This window comes from Mobula hypostoma, chromosome 6 (genome assembly GCF_963921235.1).
Source record: "Mobula hypostoma chromosome 6, sMobHyp1.1, whole genome shotgun sequence".
Classification (NCBI taxonomy): Eukaryota; Metazoa; Chordata; class Chondrichthyes; order Myliobatiformes; family Myliobatidae; genus Mobula; species Mobula hypostoma.
In genome coordinates this window covers 1,104,899-1,119,414 of record NC_086102.1, presented here as the reverse complement: position 1 = coordinate 1,119,414, position 14,516 = coordinate 1,104,899, and the positions used below count along the sequence as shown (strand labels likewise).

The window sequence follows — 14,516 nt, the reverse complement described above, 5'->3', positions numbered from 1 at the left end:
CAGCCTCACCCATCACCTCCCAGCTTCTCCATCGTCCCCACCCACCCGGCTTCACCCATCACCTCCCAGCTTCTCACTCCATCATCCCTCCCCACCCACCCGGCCTCACCCGTCACCTCCCAGCTTCTCCATCGTCCCCACCCACCCGGCCTCACCCATCACCTCCCAGCTTCTCCATCGTCCTCACCAATCACCTCCCAGCTTCTCCATCGTCCCCACCCACCCGGCTTCACCCATCACCTCCCAGCTTCTCCCTCCATCATCCCTCCCCATCCACCCGGCCTCACCCGTCACCTCCCAGCTTCTCCATCGTCCCCACCCACCCGGCTTCACCCGTCACCTCCCAGCTTCTCCATCGTCCCCACCCACCCGGCTTCACCCATCACCTCCCAGCTTCTCCATCGTCCCCACCCACCCGGCCTCACCCATCACCTCCCAGCTTCTCCATCGTCTCCACCCACCCGGCTTCACCCATCACCTCCCAGTTTCTCCATCGTCCCCACCCACCCGGCTTCACCCGTCACCTCCCAGCTTTTCACTCCATCGTTCCTCCCCACCCACCCGGCTTCACCCGTCACCTCCCAGCTTCTCACTCTATCATCTCTCCTCACCCACCCGGCTTCACCCATCACCTCCCAGCTTCTCCATCGTCCTCACCCACCCACCCGGCTTCACCCATCACCTCCCAGCTTCTCACTCCATCATCCCTCCCCACCTTCGAGCATCTTCTCCTTCCCTTTCCAGACCCAATGAAGAGTTTCGGCCTGAAATGTTGACTGTTTGTTCATTTCCATAGATACTGCCTGACCTGCTGAGTTCCTCCAGCATTTTGTGCATGTATGTGTTGCTGTGGATTTCCCTGTCCTGTGGTGATGGTCCTGTGTGAATCCCCACTGATGGGTTAATTTCTCTGACAGACTGTGAAGATTTAATCCGGAGGATGCTGACTGTGGACCCTCTGAAACGAATCTCTATCCCAGAGATCAAACTCCACTGCTGGCTGACAGGGCACGGTGTCCCACACCAACCGCCAGCTCTTCCCATCCGTGGTGAAACTGTCAACGTGTGCAGTTATAACTACCAGGTGCTTGGTGTGATGCAGACCCTGGGCATAGACCGGCACAAGACCGTCGAGGTAATTGGCAGCTCGCTGGCGCGAGGGAGGGGGGCCAGCAAACAAGTGAACGTAGAACACAGAACAGAATTGCTCAGGAACAGGCCTTCACCAAACCAATTACATTTGTAATTAAATGCCAACTAAGCTAATCCTTCTGCCCACATACTGTCCATATATATCCATTTCCCTCACATTCATGTGCCTGTCTAAATGTCTGTTATGCATAGTCCTCTACCACCACCCCAGGTAGCAGATTCCATGCACCCACCACTTTCTATGTAATACCAACTTGCCCCTCACATCTTCTTTGACATTGCTCCCTCTTGCCTTCAACGTCTGCCCTCTGATATTAGGCATTTCAGACCTGAGAAAAATATACTGTCCGCTGTGATATCTGTGCTTCTCATAATCCTATAAACCTCTATCAGATCTCCCCTCAGCCTCCACCACTGCAGGGAAACGAACCCAAGTCTGTCCAGCCTCGTGACATATCACATGCCCTCTAATCCAGGCAGCATCCTGGTAAACCTCTTGTACGCTTTCTCCAAAACCTCGACACTCTTCCGATAATGGGGTGACCAGAACTCTATGCAATACTCCAGATGCGGTCTGACTAGAATTCTGTAAAGCTGCAACATAACTTCCTGACTTTTCAACTCAGTGCCTTGACTAATTAAGGCAAGCCCGCCATAAGCCTTCTTAACCACCCTGTGTATTCCAGGAGCTATGAGCCTGACCTCAAGATCCCTCTGCTCATCAACACTGTTAATTATCTTGCCCCTAACAATGTTTTGTCTCTACATTTGACCTACCAAAGTTCAACACTTCACATTTGGTGGAGTTAAACTCCATTTGCTATTTCTCTGCCCATACCTGCAACTGATCTAATTCCTGCTGCTTTCTTTGCCAATCTTCTACACTATCCACAACCCCACCACTCTTCACGTTGTTTGCAAGTGTAGAGTGGAAGTTTTCCTGAAGTGCTTCAGTGTTGTACTGAATGTGAACAATATCTGGGATTAGATGTTGGAGTGAACAGACTAAATCAGCAAGGCACAGCAAATTTCCAAAGAGCTCAGCAGTTCAGTGTGTCGAGCAGCTACTGAGTCCTGGTGAAGGCTTTTGGCCTGAAACGTAGACGTTCATTCCTCTTCATAGATGCTGTCTGACCTGCTGAGTTCCTCCAGCATTGACAGTGTGTGTGTGTTTCTGTGGATTAACAGCATTCGCAGAACCGCCCGTGTGTAGATTGGATGAGTTTTATTTGTCACGTCTACATTGAAATGCATCATTAGCATCAGTGGCCAATGCCATGCTTCCGGTGCCAATGGAGCTTGCTCACAACTTACGAACCCGAACGCGTTCATCTTTGGGGTGTGGATGGAAACCGGACTACCCAGAGGAAATCCACGCGGTAACGGAGAATGTGCAAACTCCTTACAGACAGGAGCAGGAATTGATCCTGGTCACTGATGCTGAAAAGTGTTACATTACTGTGCCACCCTGCGCTGACGTTTGGAACTTGTGCCCACAGTCCCTACAGAATAACAGCTACAACCACTTTTCCGCCATCTACTACCTGCTGCTGGAGAGGATTAAGGAGCACAGACAGGCACAGGCAGGGATCCGGCCACCTTCGGCTCTGTGCCCACATCCCCAAGCACGTGGAGGACATTCCCAGACAACGGTGAGTTGTGTTTCCATGAGGTGACGTAGACTGTCTTTGACTAGGGGGCAGTAACGGGCGGGAACTGTGTACCAGCTCCCGTAGTGTCCCTCAGCACTGCCCACTGACACCTGTTCCTCAGGTTGGCAAGGAGTAGTGACCCCATACCTGCCCATCGCACTCTTCTCCCTTTCTGTGTCACAGCCTTGGGTGAGGTGTGAGCTCAGTCCACAGGCAGTGCTCCTACGCAACGGACGGATGAATTTGGGTGTTTCCCGGAGGCTGCCCAACACATTATGTAGGTGGTCTAACTAACCTGTGAAGGAGCCATATTTAACCTTGTTGAATATGAGCCTGGTCATTCAGTGGGGGGGTGGGGGGGCGGATTTTGTGATCAGTGAAGATAACACAGTATGTCTTCACGGATGCTGCCTGACCTGCTGAATTTCTCCAGCATTTTGTGTCTGTTGCTCTGGATTTGCAACATCTGCAGAATCTCCTGTGTTGAAGTTTTCATGGAGGTATGGATCCAGATAAGATTGGAGCTCGAGTGGGGGAATGGGCCTGACCATTAACGGGGCCCTTAACAGCATTGATGTACACAGGTGTTGGCACCCAAATCCGAACTTCACAACAGAGAGGGTGGTGAAGAAGTTGTAGTCTGTACTTGCCTTCATTGTTCGGGGTGTCGACTGTAGAGTCAGAAAGTTGTGTTGCAGCTGTAGAAAACTCTGGTTTTGCCATGTTGGGAGTCGAGTCTTACATCATGGCAACAGTCTCTTTGGCTCAACTTGTTCCTGAAAACTGTGCCCAATGCACCAGTACCATCTGTCGGTGTATACCCATAGCCCTAAAATCTTCTCCTATACACATACCTACATGGCTTTCTATGTTGCCAATGCACCCACCTCAACCAAAATCTCTAACAACTCGTTCCAAAAACGCACCACTCTTTGCGTGTAAAAGTAGCCCCCGATGTTCCTTTTAAACCTCCCACCTCTGATGTGAAACCTATGCCCCTTTGTTTATAGCATGCCTTCCTTGGGAAAAAGACAATGTCCTTTCACCCTGTCTATGCTCCTCGTGATCTGAAATACGTCTATCATATTACCCCTTGTCATAAGGGCAGTAGCTGGGAACAGACCCAAGTGCAAGACACAGACACTGAAGTACTAGGGACAGGACTAGGATACAGGGCGATGACAAGGACATGGACAGGAAAACCATGAACCTGGAACAGGACTGAACAAGGGAGCTAGGAGCCCGGGCTTGGACTCCGAGCCAGAGACTGGACAAGGACCCAGTACCTGGGTCTTGCCTCTGGCTCGGGCCCCAGAACTAGGCAAGGACGAGGCTTGGCAGGCAGGCAGGACGAGGCAGAAAGCTACAGGCTTGAAGCTTGAGGCAAGAGGCTAGAGGCTGGAGTCTTCAGGCTCGAGGCTTGGCTGGAGGCTGGAGACTTGAGGCGTGGCTGGAGACTGGGCTCCTCCTGGGCAGGGCGCGGATCACCACCTGACAGAGGCAAGGGACAGAACCAACCCCAGGTAACGGCAAATCGGCCTGGCTTACCTGGGCGGAGGCAAGGGACAGGAAGGGACAGAACCAACCCCAGGTAACGGCAAGACAGCCTGACTTACCTGGGCGGAGGCAAGGGATAGGAAAGGAGCTAGGTACAGGGTGGCTCCAGGACCAGACAGCAAGACAAGGCAAGGCTACTGGCAAAGCAAGGCAAGACGAGAACTTCAGGTGAGGTGAGCGTTACCGGCAACACAAGGCAGGGCTTCAGGCAAGGAAACAGAAGGCAGAGGAAGGGATCCAAGGAGTAAGGACAAGAACAATCCAGTGGCTACACCCTGGTCTCTGGAGGTATTTATGCAGCCAGCCCTAACTAGCATCAGCTGACTCAATTAGTTCAACAAGGACAGAAACAGGGTAGATAGGAAAACCTGGAGCAAGGGTCGATGGACCAGACCGTGAACTGGAATACGGACTTCACGGACTGGACTATGACACCCCTCAGTCTTCTGTATTCCAGGGAATAAAGTCCGAGTATACGCAACCTCTCCTTGTCGCTTAGGCCCCCACGTTCATGCAGCAGCCTAACAAACTGCATCCTTTGTATTTTAATAACGTTTCCTATAACAGGTTGACTAAACTCTCCACAATTCTCCAAGTGAAGCCTCACCAGTGTCTTGTATAACAGCACACAACTTCCCAACTCCTATACTCGGTGCCCAAACAGATAAAGGCCAGTGTGCCAAACACCACCTTTCCACCCTGTTTAACACCATAAGATATAGGAGCAGAAGTAGGCCATTCGGCCCATTAAGTCTGCTCCGCCATTCAATCATGAGCTGAGCCAATTCTTCCAGTCATCCCCACTCCCCTGCCTTCTCCCCATACCCTTTGATGCCCTGGCTAATCAAGAACGTATCCTTCTCTGCCTTAAATTTGGCCTCCACAGCCGCTTGGGGCAACAAATTCCACTGATTTACCACACTCTGACTAAAGTAATTTCTCGTCAGCTCCCTTCTAAATAGATGTCCTTCAATCCTGAAGTCATGCCCTCTTGTACAAGAATCCCCTACCAGAGGAAATAACTTTGCCATATCTAATCTGTTCAGGCCTTTTAACATTCGGAATGTTTCTATGAGATCCCCCCTCATTCTCCTGAACTCCAGGGAATACAGCCCAAGAGCTGCCAGACATTCCTCATACGGTAACCCTCTCATTCCTGGATCATTCTCGTGAATCTTCTCTGAACTCTCTCCAATGTCAGTATATCCTTTCTAAAATAAGGAGCCCAAAATTGCACACAATACCAAGTGTGGTCTCACGAGTGCCTTATACAGCCTCATCGTCACATCCCTGCTCTTATATTCTATGCCTCAAGAAATGAATGCCAACATTGCATTCGCCTTCTTCACAACCGACTCCACCTGGAGGTTAACCTTTAGGGTACCCTGCAGAAGGACTCCCAAGTCCCTTTGCATCTCTGCATTTTGAATTCTCTCTCCATCTAAATAATAGTCTGCCCATTTATTTCTTCCACCAAAGTGCATGACCATACACTTTCCAAAATTGTATTTCATTTGCCACTTCTTTGCCCATTCCCCTAAACTATCCAAGTCTCTCTGCAGGCTCTCTGTTTCCTCAACACTACCTGCTTCTCCACCTATCTTTGTATCATCAGCAAATTAACCACAAATCCATTAATCCCATAGTCCAAATCATTGACATATATCGTAAAAAGCAGCAGTCCCAACACGACCCCTTTGGAACTCCACTGGTAACCAGCAGCAAGCCAGAATAGGATCCCTTTATTCCTACTTTCTGTTTCCTGCCAATCAGCCAATGCTCCACCCATGCTAGTAACTTCCCTGTAATTCCATGGGCTCTAATCTTGCTAAGCAGCCTCACGTGCAGCATCTTGTCAAAGGCCTTCTGAAAATCCAAGTACACCATGTCCACTGCATCTCTTTTGTCTACCCTGCTTGTAAATTCCTCAAAAAATTGCAGTAGATTAGTCAGGTAGGATTTTCCTTTCAGGAAACCATGCTGGCTTTGGCCTGTCTTGTCATGTGCCTCCAGGTATTCTGTGACCTCATCCCTAACAATTGATTCTAACAAGCTGTCAACCACTGATATCAGGCTAACAGGTCTATAGTTTCCTTTCTGCTGCCTCCCACCCTTCTTAAGTAGCAGAGCAACCTTTGTAATTTTCCAGTCATCTAGTACAGTGCCAGAATCTATCGATTCTTGAAAGATCATTGTTAATGCCTCCACAATTTCTCTAGCTACTTCCTTCAGAACCCCAGGGTGCACTCCATCAGCTCCAGGAGATTTATCCACCCTCAGACCATTAAGCTTCCTGAGCACCTTCTCAGTTGTAATTTTCACTGCAGCTACTTCACTTCCCTGACACTCTTGAATGTCCGGTATACTACAAACGTCTTCCACTGTGAAGACTGAAGCAAAATACGCATTCAGTTCCTCTACCATCTCTGCATCTCTCATTACAATATCTCCAGCATCATTTTGTATTGGTCCTATATCTACCCTCAACTCTCTTTTATCCTTTAAATACTTAAAAAAGCTTTTAGTATCTTCTTTGATATTAGTCACCAGCTTCCTCTCATAATTCATCTTTTCCTTCCTAATGACCTTAGTTTCTTTCTGCAAGTTTTTAAAAGCCTCCCAATCCTCTATATTTCCGCTAGCTTTGGCTTCCTTGTGTGCCCTCTCTTTTGCTTTTACTTTGGCTCTGACTTCACTTGTCAGCCACGGTAATGTCCTTGTTTCATTCGAAAATTCCTTCTTATTTGGAATATATCTGTCTTGCACTTCCCTCATTTTTCACAGAAACTCCAACCATTGCTGCTCTGCTGTCCTTCCTGCTAGTGTCCCCTTCCAGTCAACTTCGGCCAGTTCCCCTCTCATGCCATTGTAATTTCCTTTATTCCACTCAAATACCGACACATTGGAATTTGGTTTCTCCTTCTCAAATTTCAAAGTGAACTTGATCATATTGTGATCACTGTTCCCTAAGAGTTCCTTCACCTTAAGCTCTCCTATCACCTCCGGATCATTGCACAACACCAACTCCAGCACAGCCAATCCCCTCGTGGACTCAACAACAAGCTGTTCTAAAAAGCCATCCCTTAGACATTCTACAAATTCTCTCCTTGAGGTCCAGTACTGGCCTGGTTTTCCCAATCCACTTTCATGCTAAAATCCCCAACGATTATCATGACGTTGCCTTTCTGACATGCCTTTTCTATCTCCTGCTGTAATTTGTAATCCATGACCTAGCTGCTGTTTGGAGGCCTGTATACAACTGCCATTAGGGTCCTTTTACCCTTACCAATTCTTAACTCAACCCTTAGAGACTCTACGCCTTACGATCCTATGTCATCTCTTTCTAATGATTTAATATTATTTCTTATACACAGAGCCACACTATCCCCTCTGCCTACTAACCTATCTTTCTGATACACCATTTATCCTTGGACCATCTTTTAGTCAAGTTTCAGAGATGGCCACAACGTCATACTTGCTAATCTGTAGCTAAATTTCAAGATTGTCCATTTTATTTCTTTATTTCTTATGATTTCTTATGCATTCAAATATAACCCTTTAATTCCAGTATTTGTTGCTTTCCGTTTTAACTGCACCATGCCTCTAATGCCCTGTAACTTATGCCACTGGCTGTGATTATGCCTCATCTCCTGCCCGTTCTTTCTATCATCTCTGTTGCACGCTATCTTTGAATTATTTCTGTTTTCCCCTCCCTCAGCCCTATCACTCCGGTTCCCATTCCCCTGCCAAAATTAGTTTAAGTCCTCCCTAACAGCTCTATTAAATGTGCCCGCTAGGATATTGGACCCTTTTGGGTTCAGGTGTAACCCGTCATTTTTGTACAGGTTGTACCTCCCCAAGAAGAGGCCCCAATGATCCAGGAACCTGAAGTTTACCTGTGCTGCTTTCTGTGAGCTATTTACTTGCACTCCTCGGTCCCTCCATTCCAAAATACTCCTCAGGACCAACCATTCACTGTACCAGTTTGACTCTGATTTGTGCGCAGTTCTGGTCATTGCATTATAGGAAGGCTGCAGAAGAGGTTTACCAGGATGCTGCCTGGATTAGAGGGCACGTGCTATCATGAGAGGCTGGACAAACTTGGGTTGGTTTCCCTGGAGCAGCGGAGGTTGAGGGGAGATCTGATATAAGATAGTAAGAGGTATAGATAGAGTCGGTGGTAAGTCTATTTCCCAGGGTGAATGTGTCAGATACTGTTTTAAGGCGAGGTGGGTGCCTGGAATGCACTGCTGGAGGTGGTGATCTTGTACAGGACTTCCCCGGGCTGGGTGGAGGCTACAGGATTGGTTTAACTTTGTCCTTGTGCTCAGCATAGAAAAGGGTTTGTTCCTGTTTATAATGACTGTGTGAGGTGCTAGATTTTACTGGATGTGCATCTGACACTCTCCTACTCTTTGAGCAGGCTTTGTCTCCCGCTGCGGAACTCTCGGTGGTAAGCAGGGATCGGTCCATGTCTCCCGGAATGGAATGCTTGGAGCTCAGTGATCGATCCATGTCTCCCGGAATGGAACGCTCGGAGCTCAGCGATCGATCCGTGTCTCCCGGAATGGAACACTCGGAGCTCAGGGGTCGATCCGTGTCTCCCGGAATGGAACACTCGGAGCTCAGGGGTCGATCCGTGTCTCCCGGAATGGAACACTCGGAGCTCAGGGGTCGATCCGTGTCTCCCGAAATGGAATGCTCGGAGCTCAGGGATCAATCCGTGTCTCCCGGAATGGAATGTTTGGTGGAGCTCAGGGATCAATCCGAGTCTCCTGGAATGGAACGTTTGGTGGAGCTCAGGGATCGATCCGTGTCTCCTGGAATGGAATGCTCGGAGCTCAGGGATCGATCCGTGACACCCGGAATGGAACGCTTGGAGCTCAGGGATCAATTCGTGTCTCCCAGAATGGAACGCTCGGAGCTCAGGGATCGATCCGAGCCTCCTGGAATGGAACGTTTGGTGGAGCTCAGGGATCGATCCGTGTCTCCCGGAATGGAATGCTCGGAGCTCAGGGATCGATCTGTGTCTCCTGGAATGGAATGTTTGGAGCTCAGGGATCGATCAGTGTCTCCCGGAATGGAACGCTCAGAGCGCAGGGATCGATCCGTGTCTCCCGGAATGAAACGCTCAGAGCGCAGGGATCGATCTGTGTCTCCTGGAATGGAATGCTCGGAGCTCAGGGATCAATCCATGTCTCCCGGAATGGAATGCTCGGTGGAGCTCAGGAAGCTATCTGCGTCCCCCATTGGAGTGGAAGTGTCCATCGCTCGGGAAAGGGGGCTGCGGCTCAAGGACAATGGCACAGGGTCAGTGATGAGACCCCAGAGTGCTGGCAGCCGGCGACACACTGTGGCTGAAGGGTTGTTCACACCTGGACAGCACTCCACTCCTGGTGAGTGCCAGCCCACCACTGGTGTGGCTGGGGCCAGTGGGGAGGGGATGGGAGGTTGGGGGGGGGGTGGTTGTTGCCATGTGTGGAACACATTGGGAGATGGGTAACTGGTGGATGTGTGGAGGGGCGACAGGGATGTCAGACTGATGGGGATGGCAATGATTTACCCCTGGCAGTATAGGTTCGAGATTCAGGGTACATCCCTCATCTCCCTCCCCCACCCCACCACAGTGAAGTCAGAGGTGATGTTGGGAGTAAGGGGTCTCACTGGGGTTAGTGATGGGGTCAATGCTGACCTCTCCCTCCCCACACACTTCCACCCTCCATTCAGCCGGCCTCCCACTTTCCCCTCAGCACCTTCCAGCAGGGCAGGGGGCAGGAGCTCATCAGACACCAGCCTGAACACAGGTGAGTCCCGGCTGGGGGACGGAGGCTTCTGGCGTTTGTGATGACTTGTGCTCCCCACCAGTGTGCACATGGGTTTGTTACGGTTTCCTCGCACTGTCTGGAGACGTCCTGGTTGGTAGGTTAATTCCTTATTTACTTATGGCCCATTGCACCACTGGCAGGTCGAGCAGCAGTGAAGCGCCTCCATTGCTGGCGGGGTTCAGGGCTTCCTTCGTTATGTCAGTAGCTTCCTCTCGGTTTTCACTACTGTCAGTCATGCAAGTACCGGGTGGAGACTCAGGAATACTGTCACACTCAGATGTTGAGGGATTCCTCATTTCTGTTTCCGTAACAGTTTTGTTTTAGCGGTCAGGGTTGGTAGCCCTGAGTTGAATCACCGAACCCAAAGGACCGGTAGACCACTCTTAGTCTGAACTCTACCCTTTGACCTGTATGGTATGGGTGACCCTACCAAGAGCCAAATCATAAAACCCTGATTCCAGCCAACTTAGGTCTCCGGCTTATTAAAGCACGCAAGCCTTCAACCCTTCTGACAAGGTTGTGGTCTCCTTGGAGGCATAGGTGAATTGGTCATTGTAAATTGTCCCGTGATGAGGCTATGGTTAATAGGTGGGTTACTGGCAAATGGTCCCAAGGGCCAGAAGGGCTCTAAATTAAAAACAAATCAATTGATGCAATTGCCCTCTAAAAATGTTTTCTCCCCATGTCCCACTGCCCACCTGCTCTTGCAGCTTGCATAATGCACTCTGATTTTGGACTTCACCACCCTGAAAAACAAAACAGTCTCCCTCTTACCTAAACACCTCATGATCTTATACAGGCACTGCACACCCAACTGCCTTCACTCCATCACTCCATCACTCTGGGGAAAAGAGATTTTCTTCATCAGTCACACTCTGCAGTCCTGGCAGCATCTCTGTAAATCTTTGCAGCAACGCCTCTACCTTAATAACATGTTTCCTATAGCTCACGATTGAAGATAGTCATTTCCTGTAAACAAGTGCAAAAGAGAACAAAATAGTTGTTACTCCGGATCTGAAGCAGCACAAAAAAACCACAATAAGATAAAAGAAAATAATAATAAGGAAAAACACAATAAATATTCTTTGGGTGCGTTCCCACACAATGACTTGTACAGCACAAATACGTCTCAACTCCTGTACTCGGTGACGTGACCGATAAAGTCAAGCGTACCAAACACCATCACAGTGAGGGCACTAGAGATGGCAGATGCTGAAGGAACTCAGCAGGTCGGGCAGCATCTGTGGAGGAAGATGGACAGTCGATGTTTCATGCTGGTAACAGGTGAAGGGTCTCACTCTGAAATGTTGAGTATCTGCTCCCTCCGCAGACTCTGCCTGACCTGTTGGCTTCCCCAGCAGTCTGTCTTGCGCACTTACCAACAAGTCTGCCTGTGTCTGCATTCGGAACAGGAGGGGGTATTCTGTAGGGTAGTGTCTCTTTTGGAGGGTCTCCCCTTCTCACGGCCTCTCTCTGCCCCCACCCCTACAGGACAAAGGCTTCCACGTTTTCTGTGCCAAAGCTTCCGGGCAAGAGCAGGCCTCAGACTGTGGCGGAGCGGGGAGCTGCCCTGGCACCTCTGCCCTCCTCCCTACCGCCTCGCCCTGTGGGATCGGCCTGCACAACTGCTGCCTGTAAGTCTCGGTCCTTCCTTCCCTACTCCTCCCCCCCCCGTTACTCCTCCCCCCGTTACTCCTCCCCATTACTCCCCCCCCGTTACTTCCCCTCCACCGTTACCCTCTCCCCCCCCGTTACACTCTCCCCTCCCACCGTTACTCTCTTACTCCCCCCCACCATTACTCTCTTACTCCCCCCCCACCGTTACCCGGAACCCTAACACTTCCAGTGATTGACCCCTCCCCGTTCTTGGCCTGCTCACTCTGCTCTTTCTGCCTCAGGAATGGAGGCACAGCCAGAGCCCGGGATGGCACGAACGGCCCCACCAGCCACACCGTGTACAGTGGCAGAACCGGTGAGTGTGGCTTCAGCTCCCAGGGGGGAGGGAGGTCACATCGCTGACGCACAGGGGAGGGGTCTGTGCATCAGATGGGGGGTATCAGTGATGGGTCCCACTCACCACAGTTGGGGGGCGGAGAGGGGGAGGTGGGTAGGAGGAAGGTGGAGGGGAGGGAGGCATTGGGTGGTTTGGCTGTTGAGGGGAGGGAGTGGGAATGGAGAGAGGATGAGGAGGTTTCGATTTCGAAGGGATGGAGAGAAAGCGCAAGAGGTTTGGATGTCGAGGGGACAGAGGGAGAGGGTAGAGGTTCAGATGTTGAGGGTTGGAGGGAGGGAGAGGGTGGAGGTTTGGATTTTGAGGGGATGGAGGGTAGAAGTTCAGATGTTAAGAGTCCTGAAGGAAGGAGAGGGTGGAGTTTTGGGTGTCGAGGGTCTGGAAGGAAAGAGAGGGTGGAGATTTGGGTGTCGAGGGTCTGGAAGGAAGGAGAGGGTGGGGTTTTGAATTTCGAGGGTCGGGAAGGAAGGGGAGAGTGGAGATTTGGGTGTCGAGGGTCTGCAAGGAAGGAGAGGGTGGAGATTTGGGTGTCGAGGGTCTGGAAGGAAGGAGAGGGTGGGGTTTTGAATTTCGAGGGTCGGGAAGGAAGGGGAGGGTGGAGATTTGGGTGTCGAGGGGCTGGTGTTCTTATACATACGTTTCTTTCTCTTGGCAGGGAGCTGCAGTTGGCGTTCGTCAGACAGCAGGAAGCCCCACCCTGTGGAGCTGGGGCTTCTGTGTTGCAGAAGGCAGTAGGGTCTGTTCTGCTCCCACAGACTGTCCCATCTCCCCTCAGCTGTTCTCTGGCTGCTTTCCATGTCCCCTCGCTGCTCTCAGAACTTCTCCAATGGCAACAAAGGCTGCAAGCAGACCGTGAAATGGAGGATTTTGCCGCACCATGCCTCAGCAAGGTCGTGTTGGTGAACTAAATGTCTTCAGCTCAGTGACGTCTGCCCCCAGTAATCTCCAGCATTAATACCAGCCAGTGCACAGTAATCTCCAGCATTAATACCAGCCGGTGCACAGTAATCTCCAGCATTAATACCAGCTGGTGCACAGTAATTGCCAGCATTAATACCAGCCGGTGCACAGTAATTGCCAGCATTAATACCAGCCGGTGCACAGTAATCTCCAGCATTAATACCAGCTGGTGCACAGTAATTGCCAGCATTAATACCAGCCACTGCACAGTAATCTCCAGCATTAATACCAGCCAGTGCACTGTATCTGTGGAAGTTCCCTCGCCAAAGAGCTCACTACCCTTTGCAAACTATGGATTTAAGCTTTAGGCATTGAACTCCGCTTCACCAAGGGAACTTGCAGCCTCCTGAAAGTACTTGTTTGGAAATCTGTCGGACAACAGGCAATGAGATGGGGTTGACGCTCAGACTCGCCAACCCACAGTTCATGCCCAACTGCAGCTCTGCTGCAGTGGGAGGCTGATCTGTGGAACCAGCCTATGAAGCCAGAGTTGCTGCTAAATTCCAGGAACAGTTTGCAGAGAGGTCCTCGCCTCCGACCTCTCCTTCCCTCTGCAATGTGACTCAGGGGACCTAGGATTCCTTTAGTTCTCAGTCTGAAATTGCTGGAATTGCCGTTGCTGAATGGAAAAGGCAGTGGAATGGGTGGAAAACAGACTCGCTGCTGCTGCTGTTAACCTTTGGGTTGGATCAGTGATTGACTCACTGAGAGACATGCAATAACCTCTTCCAATTTGTATCCAATGTTAAATGGACTTTCTCGAATATAAGAGAAGGCACTGTATTTGTATAAAATGCTCTTTGTGAATTTTAATATTGTTTCTGTTCTCAGAGGGTGGGCTGGAGAACACAAAACGTGCTGGGGTCGGTGCGGAGGGGCAGAAGTGGTGCGTGGGGCAGGTGGGAAGGGTTTGGGCAGAGGGATGTTGCCGGTATAGTTCCCACAAAGGGTCCTGGGTGTGGTTAGTGCCAATGGTCAGCCATTGGTGAGTCCCATCTGTCAGACAGTGCAATGGGTTAATAAGTACAGCTGTTCTTCAGTACGCTGGGATTTCTGACAGAATACGGTCAGTACAGAGAAGGGTCTCCCTGCTGTTATTACTGACTGATGGTGAACGTGAAGCGATCAGTTACTGTAAGACCATAAGACATTGGAGCTGGATTCCATTATGGCTGATTTATTATCCCTCTTAACCTCATTCTCCTGCCGTCTTCTCATAATCTTTGACACCCTGACTAACCAAGTACCTACCAGCCTCAGCTTTAAATGTATCCATTGACTTGGCTTCCACAGCTGTCCATGGCAATGAATTCCACAGGTTCACCAGAAATTCCCCTTCATCTCTGTTCTATTCTGAGG

General features: G+C 50.3%; 1 protein-coding gene across 2 annotated transcripts in view; it reads left to right on the top strand.

Moving 5' to 3' along the window:
* LOC134347784 (serine/threonine-protein kinase SIK2-like) overlaps positions 1–13,940 on the top strand; it is a 31,391-nt gene extending 17,451 nt beyond the window's left edge. For both annotated transcript variants that reach the window (XM_063050203.1, XM_063050202.1), the window contains 6 exons: positions 918–1,135; positions 2,652–2,804; positions 8,785–9,757; positions 11,678–11,820; positions 12,085–12,158; positions 12,853–13,940. In XM_063050203.1, the coding sequence (XP_062906273.1) occupies positions 918–1,135; positions 2,652–2,804; positions 8,785–9,757; positions 11,678–11,820; positions 12,085–12,158; positions 12,853–13,105 (1,814 nt within the window). In that variant the 3' untranslated portion in view covers positions 13,106–13,940. The remainder of the gene's footprint in view (positions 1–917; positions 1,136–2,651; positions 2,805–8,784; positions 9,758–11,677; positions 11,821–12,084; positions 12,159–12,852) is intronic.
* Positions 13,941–14,516: the final 576 nt, after the last annotated feature.